Source organism: Pediculus humanus, genomic scaffold (genome assembly GCF_000006295.1).
Source record: "Pediculus humanus corporis 1103172107360 genomic scaffold, whole genome shotgun sequence".
Taxonomy (NCBI): domain Eukaryota; kingdom Metazoa; phylum Arthropoda; class Insecta; order Psocodea; family Pediculidae; genus Pediculus; species Pediculus humanus.
In genome coordinates this window covers 69654-94255 of record NW_002986991.1, presented here as the reverse complement: position 1 = coordinate 94255, position 24602 = coordinate 69654, and the positions used below count along the sequence as shown (strand labels likewise).

Here is a 24602-nt window from a genome sequence, read left to right as displayed (position 1 = left end):
AAAACGTTAAATAGAACAAAAATTATTATTATTATTATTATTATTATTATTATTATTATTATTATTATTATTATTATTATTATTATTATTATTATTATTATTATTTTATTAAACTTTAAACATTTTTTTTATTTTTTTATCTGGCGCAAAAATTTTATTTTTTCGATATAAAATTACTACTTGTCAATATTTATTTATTTATAATGGGTTCACAATATAATAATCGAATTAAATAAATAAATAAAAAATTATTTTTACCTGAATTTTATTAATAAAAAACAAATTTAAATAGAAAAGTTAAGGCCGACAACATTAAAAATGTAAAAAAAAATATACCTTTGTGGAAAAAAAATAAAAAACCTTGAATAAAAAAAATTCTAGAAGAGCATAAGAAAAAGGTTTTTTTTTTTTTTTTTGTAACGGTTATTCGTGATTATGATGGAATATTAATAGGTTAAAAACAAACGAACAAACAAACAAACGAACAAACGAAAAAAATTATTTTTAATATTTTGCATAAAAAAAATATTTAAAAATTTTCTCATTCGATTTTTGTTTACACTCATTTTTTTTCCGGTTTCGAAAAAATGTCGAAAAATTTTCTTTTTTCGAATTTCCTCCTTTTTCTTACCGTGAAGATGTTGATGATAATAATAATATAGAAATTATTCTTTGTTTTTTTTTTTTTGACATTTATTCCTTAATAAGAATAACATATCAAAAGTCATTTTATTAAAATACCCCGTCCTACTTCCGAATTTAATCTATCACGTTTTTAAATTTCCCCCTTCCCCCCTCCTCCTCCCCGCCGCCGTTTCGGTTTATAAAATTCATGTTTTTTCACATATTATTATTATTATTATTTAATTTGTAATTAAACGACATTGAAAATTATATGACACTCATCGATAGTGTTTAGAAAAAAAAAAAAAAAAGGAAAATTGCCGTTTAAAACCTTGATTATGTTGAAAAATTTGGGAGGGAGGGGGGGAAACATTCACTAAACACGTGGGCGAATTGGTAAAAGTTCACAAAATATAAAAAAAAATGTTAAATTTATTGTTTGTTTGTTTGTTTGTCGTACAAAATTTTAACAATTTATATATATTACAAATTAATTGAACTTTGAATGACGTCAGTGTTACGTCATCGTTCGACTAAATTAATTATAAATTAATTTTAATTAAAAAAATGTAAAATGTATAGAAATTAACCGAATTTTCCTTCCATTTTCTATATGTCGACTATTTAATTTATCCTTTTTTTTTAAACTTTCTAATTTTTTTTTTTTTTTTTAAATTCTTTTTAATAAAAGTGTTACGATAATTTTATAAAAACAACGTCAAGGAAAATTTTTAGCACTTGTCAATTTGTTTTCTTTGGGTGAAAGAGAGAGAGAGAGAGCGAGAGAGGGGGGAGGAAAGAGAAAGAACAAATTCGTATAACGTTTTTTTTTTTTATTTACAATTACACGAATGACAAAAAAAAAGTAAAATAAATGGAAAAGCATTACTAAGACAATTAACACTTATTTGGCATTCTAAATGTGCACACATAAACCATACGAAAGAGAGAGAGAGAGAGAATCTTAAAATCCAGGTATATGCGTCAATATATACGGTTTAAGACCTACTTTTATTTCCGTTTAGGTATTTTTTTTTTTTTTTTTTTATTGTTAACCCAGTCTTGTACGAGTTGGACGTTGTTTATTATTATTATCATCATCATCTTATTAATAGAAAACGAATGTGTAATGCGTACCTACGTACCTACGTTGATTTTTTATTTTTTTAATAATAAATAACGGGCGATATATTTTTGTTTTTGTTTTTGTTTTGTCATTATACTGTTATTTCGTGACTTAATACTTAATACCGGTTTTTTATTAAAAAGGTTTTGTTTTTAAGGCACGACCATTAAAAAATTTTTTTTCTCCAAATTTTTAATTCTTTTATTACTTAATAACCACTCAAATTATGTCGAAAGTTTTTTTTTTAATACTTAAAAGCTATGCTCTCGTGGATTTTTTTTTTTAAATATAGAATTCCATTCATAGGCGTGATTAAAAATAAAAATTGTGACATAAATGGCGAAAAAAAAAACTAAGTTAACATTTTCAATTTTTTTTAAAACGTAATAAGATGATTTTTCATTTACGCAATCAAAAATAATTTCCCATGTTTTTACCTTTTGGCCAAACTTGGCATTTGTGTGAGGGGGGAGGGTCAAAATTGTTTTTTTTTTTTTTTTTTTGGTCAAGGAGTTGAAATTTTTTCAAATTTTCCTTTCATTGCATGCGTGTTTGAAATTACTACGAATGCAAATATTTGTTTATTTGTAGAAATTTTTTTAAAAATTTTATTATAAAAAAAAACCTTGATGAAACCTTTTTTTTTGATATGTGATGAGTTAGCCTCAAGGTGTTCTGGTTCATTTATTTTTTTTTTTTTTTACATGGATATTGTTTGCAATGTTTTGTATCAAACTGACCAACCTGAATCCTATTTTGTTTTCTTTTTCCCCAGGACAATTTTTAACAGCTGTTTCAAATTTCATTGAATTTCATTTCATCCAATGTAACAGTTTTTATGATACTAAAAATTTCATTTATCAAATTTATTATCAATCCATCATGTATTATACTTTTTTTTTATTCTACTTTCTTCACTTTCATATATGTGATTTCTCTTTATGAAATTTTTTTATATTTTTCTCATCTAAAACATTAAAAACATTGGATTAAAATCATTCATTCTTTTTCTTTTAAAACTGTGTGGAAAATTAATATTATAATACTCACAAATAATGAAAGCATGAAAAAAAAAATTTTTTTTTTTTTTTATTTAATTACCATTTACAAGTGTATCTTCCACGGTTAACACCTTTCACGATTATTTCAATGAAATAATTATTTGTTCAGACTATAATAATGTTTAAAAAAAGCAATTATTGTAATTTTAATTTCTTTAAATTCAAAAAAAAAATCAATCTTTGAAATGATAATAAATTTTACCATTAAGTTTTTTTTTTTTTTTTTCCTGTTTTATTCAAAGACCAGAAGCTGTAATTTAACGATTTGTGGTTTTATCATGTTGTTTTTATTTTTAAACATAAATAAACAACAACAAGAAGAAAAATTTGTGAGAACCAGGTCAAAATTTTATTTTTGAGAGCCAAAAAAAAATATTTAAATTTACAATTATTATATATAAGAATTAATAAAAATTAGTACAAAAAACTGTCAATAGATTTCGTCATCGTATTTTGACCGTTACAACGTTTCCTTTAATCCTTTTACGTCATTAGCAAAATGGCGGACGGTTTTATTTACACGCATAGTCTTGATTGGAAAATTTTTTTAAAATTGAACAAACGTTTGACGTATTATTAATTACATATTATAGAAAATAAGGTACGTTTAAAAATTTTTTTCTACCTGTACTTGGTTTAAATAATATAATTAACGAAAAAAAATATCAGGTTAATTAAAGAGTAATGACAAATAAAACTTGTTTAATACCGTGTAAAAATATAGAAATTTTTTTTTTTATAAATATTGAAATGATAATAATTACTCTTTATTAAAAAAAAAAAAAAAAAATGAAATGCTCTGAAAGTGTTTTAAATTTTACTTAATACTTACAAAGTATTTCAAACTAGTGAGTGTCGTTAAATAATTTTATATTTCAAATGTTATTATACATTAACACACACACACACACACGGTTTGGAAAAAATGGCGGAATGGCGAAATCCTTTAGAGAATTTTTTACTATTGACTTTTGACATTATGAAAAAAATGTTCGATTTCTTTGAAAATCAATAATAATTTTTTTTTTTTTTGTTCTTTCGATTTGATAAAACTTGTTTTATTATTTTCTTTGAATTATATGTAAGTTTAAAAAAAAAAAATTTATGACTTCCAAGTATATTGTTGTTATGATAATCATCATTTTTCCAAGGGCTGACCAATAATAAAGTTATTGTTACAAATTTGAAATGATACTTTTACTTTTAAATTATAAACAATAAGTCATTAATTTAATAGTAACAATGGTAGCCAATTGATACTACATAAAAAAAAAAAAAATTTGCATTTACCTCGTGTAAAATTCGCACACACACACACACACAAAAAACAAAAAAATTAATTTTAACATTGATATTAATATTCTTTCTATTTAAAAAAAAAATTATTATTTATGAAAGTTACATAAACTTTTTTGTTTTTGTTAATACTAAAAAAAAACATTTTCATAATCCAACGTTGAAAATTTCATAATAATAATAATAATAATAAGTGGAAAAATTTATGTGGGTGAAATGAATCCACACATTGAGAATTTTGTAAAAGAATTTTGAAACAAAAGTTTTCATTTTTAATTAAAAACAAAATGATGCATAAATTTTATTAAAATGTTAATATTCAACAACAACAACAACAAATTGTTTTAAATTTGTGTGTGTGTAATAAATTAATTAGAAAAACATATTTAAAATTATCACAGTTTTCTTCATCTAGTTAAATTCTCATTAACCGTAATTTAACATGTCACATTAAAGTTTAATAGCATTAAAAACATATCATTTCATAATGTAAAAAAAGTAAATGTTTTTTTTTTTTTTTTCTGTAAAAAAATATTATTACAAAATGCAACAACGTGCCTGAATGAAGATAAAAATAAAAAAAAAAACCACCGTAATTATTTTTATTACATTAATTATTTTACTTTTTTTTTTTTTTTTTTTACGAATCCAAACAAATGTTTAAAAACATTACAACGCGCTCGGGCCTGTAATTTTTCACTTTTATCTTTTTAAATAACATAAAAAATTAAATTATTGGGTACAAAATGGACGAATAAAAAAAAAAAGATACTCATGCCATTTTTTTTTTTTTTTTTTTTTTGGCAAGAATTGAATTGAGGTTGGTTTTATTATTGTATTAACCGAGTAACCTTCTTTGTAATCCCGTCCGCCCATTTTTTATTCTTTTGAATCCCCCGGGCATTAAATTTAAATCCCCGCCGGTTTTTTTTCTAAAAAAAATTCCCCCTTATTTATTTTAATTTGAAAAAAAAAAATAATTTTGCCCACTTTATGTCGGTTAAACGCATTAAATGAATTTTAATAATTTTTTTTTTTTTTTTTTTTTTTTATTCTATCACAGACAGCAGAAGAAAGAATCTTCAGGGTTAATTTTAAAGTCACCGATGGAGATTCATACGAAACAAAACTTGCCGATCCATCGACGGAAGATTTTCGAATAAGAGCAAGAAATTATAGAGAGAGACTGAATTTAATTTTTCGAAGGAGTTCACTTCGTCCGGCATTTTTAAAAACGGATATCCTTGCACTTGATGGAAATGAAGGCGAAGATCTTGTCGTGCATTTTAACGTTCATTTCGACGCTAGAAAAATGGCCATCACGACGACAGACGTCGAGGAAATTCTTTCTAAGGAAATCACTTTGGAACAATCACTTTACTTAACGAATCTCACCATTCCCTTAGATAGTTTAGTGATAAGAGAAAATATGGATGATTTGACGACAAATTTACCGGCAACGACAACGATACCCTCGTCCACGACTAAAAGGCCACCGAGACAATGTTCGCCCCTTTCGTTAGAATATTGTTCTAAAATGTCCTACAATACAACGTCGTATCCCAACATCGTCGGTCATTCAAATTATTTTCAAGTTTTAGATGATGTAATTTCATTTAGAGAAATCGTTGATGCAGAATGTTATAGGTTAGCCTATGAATTTGTTTGCCTTATTTTACAACCACCTTGCGAAAAACGAGGCGGTGCGAAGGAGGAGGAGGAGGAGGATTTTTTAGTTATGCCTTGTAGAAGTTATTGTAACGAGTTTATTAAAAACTGTGGAAGTCGAATTTCATCTAGATTTATGAACTTCTTAGATTGCACGAAATTCAGTGAATTCAGTGATACCGGAATTTGCGTACCGAAACCGAATTGTGTTGAAGAATTACAATCGCAGGGATTGGAATCGCGTTTATGCGATGGTGTCATCGATTGCGTGGATATGTCGGATGAACTATCATGCAGCTATTGCCAAGAAGGATTTATGCATTGTGGAGTTGGTCGAACTTGTATTCCGTTAGAGAAAAAGTGCGACGGTGTTGACGATTGTCCAAATGGTAGCGATGAGAAAAACTGTCGTAAGTTTACTACTACAGCTCATCGAATTTTTTTTTTTTAGTCAGCACAAAAGTAATTTTTAATAATTCAACTTTCAGTTTCCGTATTACCATCGATGTCGGCTTCGAAAAATTTCATAAATTCTCCTCATACGCACAGATATTTTGATTCTGGACTTGTGACTTACAACAGAAATGGTCAAGTTGGAAAATTGTGCGTGGATAATTTTAATGTTACTAACGAAGATGAAGAAGAATCAAGGGAACTCCAAGACTTGGCTGACTCATTATGTCAGTTGACCCCATATAAAAAAGTTGGTGGTATTTTATATATAACCTTCGAATAAAAAAAATTCAATTGAATTTCCTTTATTTTGAATAATTATGAAAAATGTAATTTTAGGCTGTTAGCTACAAAGTTAAAAAAGACAAAGAGACTGATTATTTGCTTTATGTTCAAATGGTGGATGAAAATAAGTTTGTTCCTTCCGAGTGTCCAGATAAAAATATACTTCAAGTAAAATGTAAAGATTTGCGGTGCGGCGTTCAAGTTTTGCATTCGAAACCGGGAGTTGAAGGGCTTAACAAAATGGCAAGCCATGGGGATTGGCCGTGGCATGTAATACTCATGAAAGACAACGTTCATTTATGCGATGGAACTTTAATATCCCAAGACTGGGTGTTAACCTCAGCTTCTTGTTTTCAAGGGTAATCAGATTTTGATTTTAATCATGTATTTCTATAATTATAATAATGTTTTGGGATTATTGTGTGAGACTGGTTGTTATTGTCATTTTTGAAAATCCGATTACTGATAATTGATTTCTTTCACGACTTGTTTAACTTATGTAAGAAGAATAACAAATAAAACAACCTACTTAATTTTTTTTTCACAGTCAACAAAAAGCTGTGTGGGTTGCACGGCTCGGAAGTGTAAGACTGAGCAGTTCTTCACCCTGGGATCAAGAAAGACAAATAATAGGAATGTTAAAATCTCCCGTAGAAGGGAGTACATTGGTTTTGCTCAAATTAAACGAACCCGCAATTTATTCAGATTTTGTTAGGCCAGCCTGTCTTCCTGATACATCCGTACCTATGGAAAATTACACTTATTGCACTACGTTAGGTTGGAATACCAACAGTAAGTTACAAAATTTTTCGCATTAAATTGAAATTCGCACGTGCAACAACATGGAAATGGTTTTTATTTTTTTGTAGGAGAACAATTGCAAAGAATTGATGTAAAAATGACACAAATGGCGCCATGTGAAAACATAAGCATAACAACGGTTAACAGTTTGTGTGCTGAATCATTTTATTCTGAAAGAGATTGTAACGTATGTTCACTAAAAATTGTGAAATTTAAAAAAAAGAGAAAATTTTTCTCGCAAAAATTATTTAAAAAATTTGTTTTTAGGAAGAAGAATTTGCCGGAAGTCCAATGTTGTGTTTATCTCTTGAACAACAACAGTGGCACCTTATTGGTGTAAGCAATTGGAGAATAGCATGTCAAAAATTGGGAACCGAAAGACCACGTCTATACGATAAAACTTTATCAAATCTCGAATGGATAAATGAAACCATTTTTAACGGATGAAAATTTCTTTTAAAACGTTTTTTATATTTTTTTTCATAAAATAACTTTAAAGACTGTGATCTTAAAATAATCACAAAAATATTTAAATTTTATATCTTTTGTCAACTTATTAGTTATTGTTTTTTTTTACTTTTTTTTTATTATTATTCGTACTTAAAGATATTACGGGGATCTCATCAATTGATGCATTTTGTTTTATTCTTTTTTTTTTTTTTCATTAGTTTTTCTTTTCTTTTTCTTTTTTTTTTTAATCATAATTAATATACATTATTGTTGTTAAATTTATGTTTAATTTTTTTTTTTCTCTAGAAAATAATTTAAAAAAATTTTTTACTTAATAAACTGGTAAAAAAAAAAAAAAAAAGTGAATGAATACTTAAAGTTTACGGATATTGAATTATAAAAAAAATCAACTTATTAAGATTTTTTAAATAAAATTTCCTTTAATCTTTAAAAAAATTTACTTAATGAATAAAAATAAAATGGAAAAAAACATAAAACTGATAATATGAGTGTAAAGGACATTCGATAAAAAAAGCGTCAGCAAATTATGTTCTGCATCATTTATAATTTATAACTACTTCTACATTGTAACGGTATTAATTTTTTTTTATCTTTTTTTAATAAATAAAATTTTCTTTTTGAATAAAAAATATTTTTGATGATTATTTTGGCTTATTATAAAAATGTTTTTAAAATTTAGTTTCTAACTTTTAAAATTAAAGGCGGTTGAAATTTGTAGTTGGTAACAGAAATATTTATTATTTCAATGTTGGCAGCGTTAAAGTATATAGAGGAAAATTTCAATGGTGGCGGCTGAGTACCGGTTTTCTCAACGTAGCTAGATAAAAAAAGGTTATTATTGAATGAAGCTTGATTCTGTTTCAGTTTTAAATTTTTTAATTTTAAACTATCGATAATTTTAAATATTTGATTCTTGAAATGTGTTTAAAAAATCAAGAAATTCCCGGATATGTATTGTTGGAAAATGGAACTTTTCTCAGGGGATATCTTTTTGGAGCTGATATTGAGGCACATGGCGAAGTTGGTAAGACTAATTTGTAAAAAAATCAAAAAACTTGAATTTACACGTCTTATAGTAAATCATTTCTTTAAAATTTTATTCAGGTTAGAGTTTAGACTAAAATTTTATTTTAATTTTTTAATAGTTTTTCAAACTGGAATGGTCGGATACCCAGAATCTTTAACCGATCCTTCCTACCATTCTCAGATACTTGTCCTAACTTATCCGTTGATTGGTAATTACGGAGTGCCTGAATTAGTAAATGACAAATATGGGATTCCTACAAAATTTGAATCTCATAGAATTTGGGCGGCCGGATTAGTTGTGGGAGAATATTGTGATACCCCCAGTCATTGGGAAAGTGTCAGGTCTTTGTCCGAATGGATGAAAGCAGAAAAGATTCCAGGAATTAGTGGAATCGACACTAGACAGCTAACTAAATTACTTAGAGAAAATGGTAGCACTTTAGGTAAAATATGTATAGGATTACCTCCAGAAGACCCTCTCAACCTATGTTTATCAATGAAAGATCCAAATCAAGAAAATTTAGTTAAAGAAGTGTCCATCACGCACCCTAAAGTATATAACGAAGGTGGATTTCCAAGAATTTGTGCAGTTGATTGCGGTTTAAAAAATAATCAATTAAGATGTTTCATAAAGAGAGGAGCATGTGTTGAAGTAGTGCCTTGGAACTATAAATTTGATATAAATAATTTTGATGGACTTTTCTTGTCGAACGGTCCAGGAAATCCTGAAATGTGTAAAGAAGTTATTAATAACTTGAAAAGCATTTTAAATTCGCATATTGTTAAACCAATATTTGGAATTTGCCTTGGACACCAACTTTTGGCCACTGCTATAGGATGTAACACTTACAAAATGAAGTAAAAATCTAAATGAATTTTATTATTTAAAAAATTTTTAATATAAAAATTTTATTACAATTTTTTTTAATTTTTCAGATATGGTAATAGAGGACATAATCAGCCTTGCATCCATGGAGAAACTAGAAAATGTTTTATGACTAGCCAAAATCATGGATTTGCTGTTGATGTAACTAATCTACCAAAAAATTGGAATATTTTATTTACAAATGCAAACGATTGTTCTAATGAAGGATTAGTGCATTCAACTCTGCCATATTTTAGGTATTCAGTCTACAGATAGTTAAGGTTTTTTTTTTTTTTTTTGCATCAAGTTTAAAAATTAATATTTTCTTTTACTTTCTGTGTGTGTGTGTTTTTTTTTTTTTTTTTTTACTTTGGTTTAGTATGTGTGTGTGTGTGTGTGATGCTTTTAATTTTAACCTTAAAAATTGCATTGAAAATTTTACTTTTATTTATTAAACTTTATTTTTCAGTGTTCAATTTCATCCTGAGCACACATCAGGTCCTGAAGATTTAGAGCTTTTATTTGATATATTCTTAGATTCAGTTAAAGCATATAAATCAGGAATCACTGTTAAACCTCTTAAAGAAAGCATAACTAAAATTTTTTCCTATACACATCACCCTTTGCCCAGACCGAAAAAAGTTTTGTTGCTCGGGAGTGGTGGCTTGTCTATTGGACAAGCCGGTGAATTTGATTATTCTGGCTCTCAAGCAATCAAAGCTTTAAAAGAGGAAAAAATTCAAACCGTTTTGATAAATCCTAATATAGCTACCGTACAAACCTCTAAGGGCCTTGCTGATAAAGTTTATTTTTTGCCTTTGGAATGTGAATATGTTGAACAGGTACAGTATTTATTTCAATCCAAATTAAAAAAAAAAAAAAATTGAAATAATGAACCTTAAATTTTTATAGCCCTGTAAGTGTTCTTCTGGTTTTTAGAAAGATAAATTAGATTAGTGCATGAATTAGTTTTCTTTATTTTGGCATTGTAATATCTTTGAATTAAAAATAAGAATGCTTTTTTTTTTTTATATTTAAAATTAATACTTGTTTTGCTTTTATTAATGAATTTGCAATAATAATAATATTTTTTTTATACATATTTTAAGTTAATGTAATTTGTGCATTTATTTCATAATGATTTAAATTTTATTTTATTTTACAGGTGATACGATGCGAAAGACCTGATGGTATATTATTAACGTTTGGTGGGCAAACAGCATTGAATTGCGGTGTCGAAATGGAACGAGCGGGAATTTTCGAAAAATATGGAGTTCGAATTCTAGGTACTCCTATACAATCCATAATTGACACGGAAGATAGAAAAGTTTTTTCGGAAAAAATACAACAACTCGGTGAAAAAGTTGCTCCAAGCGCGGCTGTTTATTCAGTCTCAGAAGTACTGTATTTCACATTATTTAATTTTTATAACATAAGAATAAAATGTATAATAAATAAATTTTTTTTTTTAGGCGTTGGAAGCGGCCGAAAATTTAGGATATCCTGTCATGGCTAGAGCTGCTTATTCTCTCGGAGGTTTAGGTTCCGGTTTTGCTCACAATGAAAAAGAATTGACGTTGTTGGCCCATCAGGGTCTCACGTATTCTAAGCAGTTAATTATAGATAAATCGTTAAAAGGTTGGAAAGAAGTAGAATACGAAGTTGTCAGGGATTCTTATGATAATTGCATCACCGTCTGCAACATGGAAAATGTGGATCCTCTTGGAATACACACTGGAGAATCGATTGTCGTTGCTCCTAGTCAAACTTTAACAAACAAAGAGTACAATATGTTAAGAACGACTGCAATCAACGTCATACGTCATTTCGGTGTTATTGGTGAATGCAATATTCAATATGCACTCAGTCCGAACAATGAAACTTATTACATAATTGAAGTGAATGCCAGGTTGTCCAGGAGTTCTGCGTTAGCCAGTAAAGCGACCGGTTACCCTTTGGCTTATGTCGCTGCCAAATTAGCACTTGATATCGCTTTGCCCGATATTAAAAATTCAGTCACCGGAGGGACAACCGCATGTTTCGAACCTAGTCTTGATTATTGTGTCGTTAAAATTCCACGATGGGATTTGGGTAAATTTTCACGAGTAAGCACTAAAATTGGTAGTTCAATGAAAAGCGTGGGAGAAGTTATGGCTATCGGAAGGAAATTCGAAGAAGCTTTCCAGAAAGCAATGCGAATGATGGACGAAAACATGTTGGGTTTCGATCCGTATCTTAAGGCTCCGTCAGAGGAAGAATTGGAACAACCCACGGATAAAAGAATGTTTGTTTTGGCCGCGGCACTCAAACAGGGTTATTCGATCGATCGTTTATACGAACTCACGAAAATTGATAAATGGTTTTTACACAAAATGAAAAACATAATTACCTTACAGAATGAGTTGGAAACGGTTTCAACTGGAGAATTGACCTCCGATTTACTGTTAAAAGCTAAACAATTTGGATTTTCCGATCGACAAATAGCTTGCTTTATAAAAAGTACAGAAGTGGCCATTAGGAAAACAAGAGAAGAAAAAAGTAAGTATTTCAATTTTATTTTGTATTTGTATTTATTATTTCACATTCGCAAAAAGTCTTAAATATTTTTTTTTAAATTAAAAATAAATCCTTTTTTCTTACAAAATATAAATGGTGTCTAAAAAATAAGTTTGTTCATTCAAAACGAAGCTTTTATAAAAAAAAAAAAAAAAAAAATAAGTTTTAGAATATTAAACACCCTGTACCATTTCTAGAATCCTTTGAGGCAAAGAAGTTAAGATGGGAAACCTGAAAACCTGAAAGAGAGAGAAAAAAAAAAAGGAGATTTTGCTTGTTTGTCTGTCCTTGTTATTTGACATGTAAAGTTTTTTTGTATGAGTACAAGGAATTCCTGCAAGATTATCATTATCTACTTCAGTGGTGCATTTCCCAATGTAAAAAATTATTAAGGTGGAATGTTAATTATTTGTTATGCTTTTGCTTTGCTTTTGTTTTTTTTTTTAATCCTAATTTAGCGAGGTAGGCATGTCTCGTGCTGATTAAATATATATATATATTTGTATTTATTAATACAATATTATTTTATTTAGTTATTTGATTAAAATGTGATTATATACTTGGCCTACTTTATTAGCTCTGCGTTCTAAAAAATAAATTAAATTTGTTAAATTACCACACGTATTAATATATTTGGAAATTTTCTTTTTTAGAACTTACTCCTTTTGTTAAACAAATCGATACGGTTGCAGCAGAATGGCCTGCCGCCACAAATTATTTATATTTGACATACAATGGATTTGCACACGATTTACCTTTTCACGGTGGATATACAATGGTTTTGGGATCTGGTGTTTATCGTATAGGAAGCTCGGTTGAGTTTGATTGGTGTGCGGTCGGTTGTCTAAGAGAATTATCAAAATTGGGAAAAAAAACGATAATGGTCAATTACAATCCCGAAACTGTGAGCACGGATTACGATATGTGCGATAGATTGTATTTCGAAGAAATTTCCTTTGAAGCCGTCATGGATATTTACAACATTGAAGATCCAGAGGGTATCATATTGTGCATGGGAGGACAATTGCCTAATAATATTGCCATGGATTTGTACAGGCAGAGAGCCAGGATTTTAGGAACGTCTCCGGAAAGAATCGATGATGCCGAAAATCGTTATAAGTTTTCTAGGCTTTTGGAGTCTCGGAAAATTTCTCAGCCCAGGCAATTATTATATTACGTATATTTTTTTTGCGGAAAATTTAATTTTATTTAAATTGTAATGCATTTATTTTAGGTGGAAAAATTTAATCGACATAAATTCGGCCATTGAATTTTGCGAAACCGTCGGTTATCCGTGTTTGGTTCGTCCATCATACGTCCTGAGTGGTGCCGCAATGAATGTTGCTCATTCTGCTAAAGATTTAGAGGATTTTTTAAAATCAGCAATAGAAGTAAGCAAAGATCATCCGGTTGTAATTTCAAAATTTTTATTGGAAGCCAAGGAAATCGATGTGGATGCCGTAGCGTGCGACGGAGAAGTTTTATGTACTTATCATGATATTTAGTGATCTATTTTTTTTCTCAAAAAAAAAAAATATTATCTGATAAGATTTTAATTTTTAGGCATGGCCGTGTCTGAGCACGTTGAAAATGCTGGAGTTCATTCAGGAGACGCTACGCTTATGACACCATCACAAGACATAAACGCTCAAACTTTAAAATCCATTGAATCGATAACTTGTGAAATAGCCTCTGCCTTGGAAATTACGGGACCGTTTAATATGCAACTGATTGCAAAGGTTTTTCGACTTCCTTTCAAACTTATTAATGAAATCGGTGTGATATTAATGAAAAATCTTATTTTCAGGACAATGAGTTAAAAGTCATAGAATGCAACTTGAGAGTATCCAGATCGTTTCCGTTTGTTTCAAAAACTTTGGATCACGATTTTGTTGCAATGGCCACTCGCGTGATCGTTGGAGAAACAGTCGAACCTGTTGACGTACTTCGCGGATGCGGAAAAGTCGGCGTCAAAGTACCTCAGTTTTCATTTTCCAGACTTGCCGGTGCCGACGTAATGCTCGGAGTTGAAATGGCTTCAACTGGAGAAGTTGCTTGTTTCGGAGAAAATCGTTACGAAGCGTATTTAAAAGCCATGATGAGCACAGGATTCAGGATACCGGAAAAATCAATTTTGCTTTCCATCGGAAGTTTCAAGGTAAGCAAATTTAAAAAAAAAAAAAAATTTTTTTTTTTTTTTATTATTTTCTGGTGTCATTGAAAAAAAATTTTGTTTTAAATTTTTAGCACAAAGTTGAGTTACTTCCCAGCATGAGAGCTTTGCACATGATGGGTTACAAATTATACGCAAGCATGGGAACAGCTGATTTTTATACGGAACAAGGAGTTAGCGTAAGTCAAACAAAATTAATTATTTTTTTTTTCTACTATATTGTTTAAAATTATTACTACCCGTTATAATTTTGTACTGTAGCATTCGTCGTTCATTTTTATTATTTCAATGTTTTCTTCTTGGCACTGTTTAGCACCGGTATTCGATTTAGAATCGAAAAATTTTAAATCGTTATTTTCTTCCTCAGAAATCGAAGAATTTCCATTACTCTCAATTGTGCCCCTTAAATTTTGTTTTTCAAACTCTTTCTTATTTTTTATTATTAAGCCTTTTAGTTCAAAATAATTTTCTTGAAGTTTTTTGAATTTTCTCATTAAACTTTCAAGTTGTAAATTTTGCTTTGCTGTTGTTGCTGTTGTTGTTGTTGGAAACAGGGTGAATAATTTATTAATTTGATATAAATATAATTCGGCTTGATCTAAATCTTGGTATGAAATGCTTTTAAAGCCCATGTTTAAAAAGTGTGAAATGAAAAAATTTAACAATTCTTGAATTTGTTGGTTATCGAAATGCAGTGGAGGAGGAAGGGTTTCAATATCGATGGATTCGGTTGATGATTCCATAATTCCATATTCTTCATCCATGTCTCTTTCCATTTGTTTATATATGCTTTTCCGCCATTGAGTTTCTCGCTTCTCGAGTTCGAACGAACGAGTTTTGGGAATAATTTTAATTTCTTTTTCCTTCCCCGTTTTCGTTTTAGGCGGAGTAGTTGTAAAGTGGTTTTTTAAAATATCATTCAATCGGGATGCGTCAAAAGGTTGATAAAAATTTTGGCTCAATTGTAAATTACTCACGGCTTTCATGACGTAAGGCACGGGATTGTCTAATATTTTTTTTATCATGGATTGAGCTTTATGCAAATCTTTGGCGTAAGAATTTCCGAATAAATTTCTCGATTTGAAAAAAAAATCCGGCATGAATTTGTTTCTCAAATACTTGTAAAGAGTTTTCAAAAAGCTCAGGAGAGTTTCTCCGAGCGTGTCGTCGGACCAAGCCAAAAAATTTTTTTGTATTTTCCAAAAGAGCAAATGTAGTAAATGTTTGGGTCCGAAACTGTAAGAATTGGTTTCGGTTTCGAGAAAGGATTTGTAAATGGTCAATAGGAAAAAATAACATCGGAGATGCGTGTGCATCGTGTGCAATAGTAAATATTCTTCGGCTTTGGGAAATTCAATTTTCCATTCTTTTTCGTAATCTGAATTTTCTTCGAATTCGTCGAACCATCCGACGGGTACCAGATTACAAGTCAACCCGAGTATGTAGTTTTCCATTTCGTCCGAAGGCCATTTGATACTTTTCACTGTTTCATCCATTCTCGGTTTTACATTCTGTTTGATGTGCTTATTCCAATCGGATATTTTTAAAACGGGAGTCACGTGATTTATGAACACATCATTTTGTTTAACAATAACGAATTCCTTTTGCACGAGACTCTCGTTCAAGGTATCATTATCGAAATTTAATTCTTCGCTTAGATGCTCGATCAACAGGTCGCAGAAAAATCCTTGAAATGCTGAAGCGTTTAAAACTATTTTAGTTTTGAAAAAACTGTCTATTATGTTCTTGCGAAAAATGTTTTTCGTTTCCGAACTGTACAATTGTTTGTCTTCGACGACTTGAAAACATTTTTTCGGTATCACGTTCGGATTGGGATGATTTTGATTTTGGTGCATTCGAAATTCGTTTATTTTTTGAAAATTTGTTTTGCTCGATTGATTTTTAGATCTGTAGTAAACGTTGTGCGGCATGAATCCTTCCATGAGTGCGTGAGATGGTTTTAATAAATTTTGCCTTTCGGTTTTACCCAGAGTGATTTCTTTGTGTAATTGTGCAGACGACGGCGGTTTTTCCATTTTCGTCGGTCTTCGAGCTCTGAAATCGAAAATTGATTTTCTTTGCTTGCTTATTTTATTTCCGTGCCTTTCGTAGTGTTGTTGATTTAGCTCATGCGAATCCTTAGCAAAAATTGCCTTGTTCGAATCTTTTAATAATTTTGTTTTGTATTCTTTTAAATAAACGTAGCCTGCATGTTTCCCGTGAAAAAAAAAAAAAAACATTAATTATGGTTTGACGTATTTTTTTTACCAAATTATTTCAAGTTTGATATTTAAATTAATTAATTTTAATGTACCTGATTTTTCCTTTTTATCATTATCGCACGGAGTTACCGTTAGTTGGTAGTAAGGTACCGATGACGGTTTGCACTGATCCAACACCGACGGATCATAAGCGGTGTATAAATTATTAAACGAAACGAAAATACGAAGGGGATGCAATAATTGTTCCAAATTTTTCTTTTTACCATGACGAAACCTGAATTTAACATTTTTCCCAACCAATTTGTGTACGGAATCTAAATAAAGACACGACGTATTCCCGCCATTTTTCAATTCTTTTTCTTGGAACAAATTTTTTCGTAAAATGTGAATATCTCTGAATAATCGCAAAAAAAAAAAAAAAAATGTTACTTTTCTTTTTTCGATGATGATTTCAAGTATTTTCATTTCGCTTGGAGTAAAAAAACCTACCTTTCATAATTTTCAAAAAATTGTATGCTTAAAAGAACATTATTCAAAATAAAATTTTCAGATTTTTCCTTAAAAGGAAAATCTCCATCTTCTTTTTCTACATTTGAAATTAAATTCACCCCCTGTTGATCCGTACCAACGTCATTTATTATTTCGTTTGTTTTTTCTTTTCCCGGTAATTCTCCATATTTAATTTTTTCAACGTTCATCACGTTTATATGTTAACATACGTAACCGGAAAAACGGTTTCTACTATTAGGCAGAAGCTAAATTTATTATTATTATTATTATTATTGTTGTTGTTGTTGTTTTAACTTGATAAGATAAATCCTATCTTATTGCTTGTGTTAATCCTTAACAAGGAGCTAACATTGTATCACAATATATCGTCACACAAATATTATTAGTATTATTATTATTATTATTATTATTTTGAAATTATAGTTAAAGCTATCTTTTGTCAATACATCACTAATGAAAAATTTTTATTTATTTATTTATTTATTTTCGTATAACAAGGATTAAATAAAAACGCAGCTATCTTGATTTTAAAGAATTAAATATTATTTAAAAAAAAAAATTATTGATAGGCAATAGATCATTTTGTCTTAAAATTGATATTTTTTATTTATTTATTTATTTATTGCGTATTATTTATTTTAATCCTTACTCATGAAAATTCATAAATTTTAGGTTGAACCCGTTCAATGGACTTTTGAAAATATCGGAACCAGAGGTGAATTAAATCATTTATCGGATTACCTTGCGAAAAAACAATTCGAACTCGTTATTAATTTGCCCATGAGAAATGGCGGAGCGAGAAGAGTTTCTTCGTTCATGACCCACGGTTATAAGACGAGACGTCTCGCCGTCGATTATTCAATTCCTTTAATCACGGACGTCAAGTGCGCCAAACTTTTGGTTGAGGCTTTGTTGAAAATCGGAAGAGCTCCCCCGATGAAAACTCACACGGATTGTTTGTCCAGTCGTCAGCTCGTTAGATTTCCAGGATTCATCGATGTTCACGTTCATTTACGAGAACCCGGAGCGTCTCATAAGGAAGACATATCGTCGGGAACGGCAGCTGCTCTTGCCGGCGGAATAACTTTGGTTTGTGCTATGCCCAATACGAATCCGTCCGTGACCGATCATAAATCTTTGGAATTGGTTAAAGAGGTACCACGAGTTGAAATTGGAATCTCTAGTTAGAAACTGTTGGAAACTGTTTTGAAAACTTTACATTTTTTTTTTTTTTTTTTTGTTTTTTTTTCCAGTTGGCTCAAAAAAATGCAAGATGCGATTACGCGTTATTTTTAGGCGCTTCATCAGAAAATTATAACATTATTCCAGAACTGGAATCCCAATCGGCGGGATTGAAAATGTACTTGAACGACACGTTCACGACTTTGAAATTGAACGATTTAACGGTTTGGTTAAAACATTTCGACAGTTGGCCCAAACATAGTCCCTTGTGCGTGCACGCGGAAAGTCAAACGACGGCTGCAGTTTTACTATTGGCCACCCTTCATAATAGACCCATACATATTTGTCACGTGGCTAGAAAAGAAGAAATTCAAATTATAAGAGCGGCTAAAGAAAAAGGATTACCCGTGACTTGCGAAGTTTGTCCTCATCATTTATTTTTAACCGATAATGATATTCAAAGGATTGGCGAGAAAAAAGGAAGAGTCAAACCGGTTGTAGGAACTTTGGAAGATCAGCAAGCCTTGTGGGATAATTTGAAATTTATTGATGTCTTCGCCACTGATCACGGTTCGTAAAGTTAATAAAAAAAAAATAAATGGTGTATTAAAAGGTATGAAAAAAAATGAAATTTCATTTTTTTTGTTAAGCTCCTCATACCGAAGAAGAAAAATGTCAGGCCAATGCTCCTCCCGGATTTCCAGGTTTGGAAACCATTCTTCCCCTCCTGTTAAATGCCGTGAATGAAGGACGTTTGACTAAAGAGGATTTGATCAATAAATTCTATAGAAATCCTAAAAGGATTTTTAATCTTCCGGATCAATATAACACGTACGTGGAAGTAGACATGGACGAAGAATGGGTCATACCCGATTACATGCCTTTTAGCAAATCCAAATGGACTCCGTTCGCGGGTATGAAAGTCAAGGGAGCCGTCCATAGAGTAATTCTTAGGGGAGAAACTGCTTATGTTGATGGTAAAGTACTGGTTAGTAAAATTTTCAATCGATTTTTTATTAAACCTTTTTTTTTTGCCTTTTATAAAATTTTATAACGATATGTTTGAATAAGGTTCCGCCCGGATTCGGTTTGGACGTTAAAGGTCTGCAGTACAGAAAAGTAAATCACGATCAGTTGATTGAAGGACATAGAAAATTTCATTTCGATGGTATGTCAAGTTGCAAATTGGAAACGCCTGCAATGTTGGACGAATTAAAAAGCAAAGATTTGGGAAGGAGTTTAGACGGTTTAGAATCAGGTACAATTTTTGCGAGTTTTCAGTCGGATAATTTTCATTTTTTTTTAAAAACAATTCTTAAATTGATTCAGGTACGACAAAATTAAGCGTCGACGTACATTTTTCTACATCACCTAAAAACATTATGGAATTTGGGGGAGGAGACGCAAAACCTCAATACCAACAATATTTATCTCCGTCTCTTAGCCACGATTTAAATCGTTCAAAAAGTGTTTCAAATCCCAATTTGTACGGCCCGCATTTACTTTCATCTTCTTCCGTCGGTCAAAGTTCTTCGCACAATTTGGCAGGACAACATATATTGTCCGTGGACACATTCACGAAAGATAAACTCAACGATTTGTTCAACCTGGCACGAAGTTACAGGTTTTTGGTGTTGAAAGAACGACCTCTGTCGCACGTCTTGAAGGTAGGAAGAGTATTTTTGATTTCAAATTTAAATCTGGGCAATTCCATTAAAAATATTTTTTTTGTATTTAGGGTAAAATAATGGCCGCGGTTTTTTACGAAGTGAGCACACGTACAAACTGCAGTTTTTCCGCAGCCATGCAAAGACTCGGAGGAACTGTCATTCACATGGATTCCGTGAGTTCTTCCGTTAAAAAAGGGGAATCCCTTGAAGATTCAATAACCGTAATGGCAAGTTATTCGGACGTTGTCGTTTTAAGACATCCCGAACCGGGAGCCGTCGGGAAAGCTGCCGCGACGTGTCGTAAACCTTTGATAAATGCCGGAGACGGAGTGGGAGAACATCCGACTCAAGCGCTTTTGGATGTATTTACCATAAGAGAAGAAATAGGAACCGTGAACGGATTGACAATAACCATGGTCGGGGATTTGAAGAACGGTAGAACGGTGCACTCCCTCGCCAGGCTTTTGACATTGTATAACGTTCAATTGAAATACGTTAGCCCTCCCGGTTTGGGAATGCCCGAAGAAGTTATGAATTACGTGGGTGAAAAGGGGATACGCCAGGAACAATTACAATCATTAGAGTCCGTTCTCCCCGACACGGACGTTCTTTACATGACGAGAATACAAAAGGAAAGATTCAATTCGGAAAAAGAATACGAAGAGGTAATATTCGAATTGAAATTATTAGCAAACCCATTTTAAGATTTAAAACTATTATAATAATAATGATAAAATCAAAATATTTTCAGGCGTGTGGAAAATTCATAGTCACTCCACAATTGATGACGAAAGCAAAACGAAAAATGGTCGTTTTGCATCCTTTGCCGAGGGTATTCGAAATAAGTCCAGAATTCGATACGGACCCCCGGGCCTGCTACTTCAGACAAGCTGAATACGGTATGTACGTAAGAATGGCACTTTTAGCCATGGTTTTGGGAAGGTCATAAATAATATATAATTTACTAATCAGGATTTTACACGTGCAATTTTTTTATTATTTTTTAAGTTTTATTTTTTATTTTTATTTTTAATTTTTACGCATAAACTCGATGAAATTAAAAAAAATTAGGTCGAAAGCATTTCACAAAAGACTGATATAAAAAAAATTTACAAAAAATTGTTAATTTAAAGTCGAGAGACACGCACACGCGCGCACACACACTCACACACGTGGACATCGGTTATAAGGTTACCGAAGTTCAGTGTTATCTAAATAACTTTAATTCTTTACATGACACATTATTTCTTATTATTATTATTATTAAAACGCGTAAATTTGTAGTCAATGTGATAGTTTTGCTCAATTTTATTATACAATTTTATATTTATATATTTTATATCGAACAAATTTTTTATCAGGGGTTATAGTAGATAGATAGTAAGGAATTATTATATTTTATTTTATTAAATTAATAATAATAATAATTAAATTTTAAATTTTATTGTATTTTTTTATAAACGAGCCAACTGTCGTATCCGTGAACGATTCCGACGATAAATCCGATAATCTAAAAAAAAAAAAAAGGAAAAGAAATTATTATTATTATTATCACCAGGATAGGTTTGTGATCGATAATAATGATATTAATTACTCACGTATATCGAACTCATGGTTGGAAAAGCTTGAAAAACTGACGTGATTTTATATAGGGGATAAAGGAAAGTGTATAAAGCAAATGCAAAATAACTCGACGAAGATAAATACATGAATGATACGATTCCGTTGAATAAAGTTTCCTAAAAATAATAATAATAATAATAATAATAATTGTACCTGGGATAGTTTTTGAAAAAAGGAGTTATGTCGTTTATTATAGTACTTACGAATAATGATTGACGTAATAATTGATAGGATTTATTTGATAAAAGGTAACATAAAAGTAATACGGTCGATGTTAGTATACCGGCTGATATTGTTGTTAGAAAACTATAATAAGATGAACCCAAAGTCATCGAATAAGTTAAACTATAATGAATTAAAAGATTTTGACAAATTAATCCTAATATCTGGAAAATAACAAACAAAAAATTATTGATGGTAACTCTTGCAATCAATTAAATTTTTTTACAAAATAATAACATAAACTTACTTACAATTTCAAATAATTTAATAATTCCTTCTTTCGTTTTCAATATATTAAAATTAACACAAGAACAACATTTAAACAAACAACAACCGCAAGGATTTTGAGGCGACATTTTTGTAAAATTCTTACGGGATTTACATACAACGCGTCACTATATTTTTTTTCTTCAATTCATTTAAATTTAAAATAGTTATAATAATAATAATAATTTCGGAGGTAAAAAAAAAAAAAAAAAAAAAAAAAAAATCTATTTCGGTGATATTCCAGTCCCCAACAGAGAATCCCCAAATGAGGACGACTATGAGGATGTATCGCAAATAGTATAACTTTAAATTTTTAGGCGTTAAATTATAAACAAACAAACTTGCACACATAACGATCCGGTTTAATTATAATAAATTAATAAATAATTTTTTTAAAATACATTTATTAATAAATAAAATTATAATACACAACATAAATAAATAAATAATAAAATTTTCATACGTTTTTTTTTAAATTATTTGAAAATTGATAATAATAATAATTTAAACAAATTACTCTCGATAATGAAAAAAAAAAAAATGTTATTTAAATAACGAAAAAAATAAAAAATTTAATAAATATATTTTTATAAAGCTATATTACCAGCATATTTTATTAAATAAATAAATAAAAAAAAAACATAATACTTATGCGTGTAAAAAAAAAAATTAGCAGTGAATCGGCAGCATTCAATGCAAGAAAAAGAAAATTATTATTATTATTATTATTTATATCATATATCGGTGCAGGTACAATCAATATATATCACGGTGTAAATTCTATTAAATACAAAAAAAAAATTACGTAGACATTGCATGACATATTAAAAGTTTTTTTTATTTGTTTTAGCAACGTTTTATTGTAACCCCCCCCCCCGCCATTTTGTGATTTTTAATTAATGTCTCACTCGGTGTTAAGAAAAAATAAATTTCTATCATTATTATTATTTTTGTAAACTTTAAAAACTTTAATTTTTTTGTTCAAATGTCATATTTTTTAATTATTAACGGGGGAAGGGGGGGGAATTGTTTAAATGCACGAAAAATTTGTGTCCTTGATTTAAAATGTCTGACATCATGACAAAAGTTTTAAGCGATTATTTGGGGAAAATGTTCTTTTTTGTTGTTTTCTTTTGTTTGTTTGATAGTTCTTTAAGGTTCGTTGGTAAATATTCGAATGCTGCCTCATCATCGAGGTGTTGTTGGTGCATTCGAATCAGCTTCCACTCACAGTCCTTTACTACTCCTGTATGCAAAAACTGTGCTTGCAAGGTAGAGAACTGCATTTACAAGAGCGATTATCTATAAATAATACGTCACACGTTAAAATACTTTTAAAATAAGTTTTACAAGAAATTATATTTAATTTATCTACTCACTCCTGCTGCTAACAATTCATTATATCTATATTTGCTGTAGTTACTTTCATTGACCGTTACCAAAAGTGTAACAGCAGCTGCAAGGTATAGAACAAATGCAAAAACATGGTATAATAATTCCTGAAAGTATAAAAAAACATTTTTTAAAACTTACTTCACATTCAACTTTTTCTGCATTGATTTCTATATTGATAATTAAAAACAAATAATTATTATGTGATTCAAAATAATAATTTCATGGCTGTTGGGTTACAAAAAATAATAATAATAGTTTGATAATAATAAACCTTTATTTAATGAAATGTTTTAAAATAAAAGCAAAAAGGTTAAAAACCTTGAAGAAATGAATTAGTTTTTGCACGACAGGGTGTATAGTTCAGCCTTTAAGTATATAAAGGGATCCTAAAAAAAAAAAAAGGTCACATTAGAATATTCGTGCGAAAATATGTAAATTTATCAAAGGGAAAACTTTCTCCCCCCCCCTCCACAAGGTAACATTATTAGTTGGGTCGATGACCACAAAATAAAAATTCTCGTGTATGTCTATTAGAAGAGATTTTTATTTTATTTTTCAAATAAAGCACTTACGTAAAATGTTTTAGGTAAAATGGCTGCTGTTGCAATTGAAAGAATGCATGATAGTAAAAGTATGAATGTTCCTATCATAAACGTTGTTGTAATTAATAAGAAAAATAATTCTCTGCTGAATAAGGTTGTATACCTGCAGTCAGACATATTTTGTGCTAACAAACCAACGCATGCTGCTCCCAGAACCTTAAAAAAAAAAAATAAATAAATAAATAAATTGTATTTAAGACAAACAATAATTTATTTTAAAACCCTGACAACATTAATCGAAAAGTCTCACGTAAGCTCTTGAAAATCTCTCGTATTAGTTTGAAATTTCAGAATTTTTCATATTAAATTTCAACTTTTGAATGAAATTTATCATCTCCTAAAATTCCTACACAGTATAAGTTTTCCTTGACATAAAATTTTGCAATGTCAGTCGTTCCATAAAAGGAATTCTAATTCTTAATTTCTCTTATCGGATTCAAATTAAAAAAAAAAAAAAAAGAAACACAGTAATAATAATAATAATAAGTTTACTAGATAAAAAAA

At 29.8% G+C, this 24602-nt stretch overlaps 4 protein-coding genes across 4 annotated transcripts; 2 read left to right on the top strand and 2 right to left on the bottom strand.

Moving 5' to 3' along the window:
* Positions 1–4323: 4323 nt before the first annotated feature.
* On the top strand, positions 4324–7761 carry Phum_PHUM000430 (serine protease, putative; the record flags this gene model as incomplete). The annotated part of the gene is made up of 7 exons (XM_002422514.1): positions 4324–4347; positions 5171–6185; positions 6264–6478; positions 6568–6872; positions 7061–7305; positions 7383–7501; positions 7582–7761. The coding sequence occupies 7 exons, from the start codon at positions 4324–4326 to the stop codon at positions 7759–7761; spliced, it is 2103 nt and encodes a 700-aa protein (XP_002422559.1).
* Positions 7762–8703: 942 nt separating this feature from the next.
* On the top strand, positions 8704–20938 carry Phum_PHUM000420 (carbamoyl-phosphate synthase, putative; the record flags this gene model as incomplete). The annotated part of the gene is given in 19 exon segments (XM_002422513.1): positions 8704–8809; positions 8895–9669; positions 9748–9933; positions 10146–10518; positions 10842–11075; positions 11149–12214; positions 12886–13369; positions 13389–13409; positions 13467–13717; positions 13796–13971; positions 14040–14390; positions 14480–14584; positions 17810–18292; positions 18391–18889; positions 18970–19307; positions 19391–19565; positions 19649–19986; positions 20058–20654; positions 20741–20938. The coding sequence occupies 19 exon segments, from the start codon at positions 8704–8706 to the stop codon at positions 20936–20938; spliced, it is 6756 nt and encodes a 2251-aa protein (XP_002422558.1).
* Positions 20939–21430: 492 nt separating this feature from the next.
* Positions 21431–22205, bottom strand: Phum_PHUM000410 (uncharacterized protein; the record flags this gene model as incomplete). The annotated part of the gene is made up of 4 exons (XM_002422512.1): positions 22086–22205; positions 21816–21998; positions 21588–21728; positions 21431–21499 (listed from the first exon to the last, which is right to left on the bottom strand). The coding sequence occupies exons 1-4, from the start codon at positions 22188–22190 to the stop codon at positions 21431–21433; spliced, it is 498 nt and encodes a 165-aa protein (XP_002422557.1). The 5' UTR covers positions 22191–22205.
* Positions 22206–23328: 1123 nt separating this feature from the next.
* Positions 23329–24215, bottom strand: Phum_PHUM000400 (uncharacterized protein; the record flags this gene model as incomplete). Its single annotated transcript, XM_002422511.1, has 3 exons — positions 23329–23403; positions 23481–23600; positions 24069–24215. 3 exons carry the CDS (start codon positions 24213–24215, stop codon positions 23329–23331), a joined length of 342 nt encoding a protein of 113 aa, XP_002422556.1.
* Between the last annotated feature and the right edge of the window lie 387 nt (positions 24216–24602).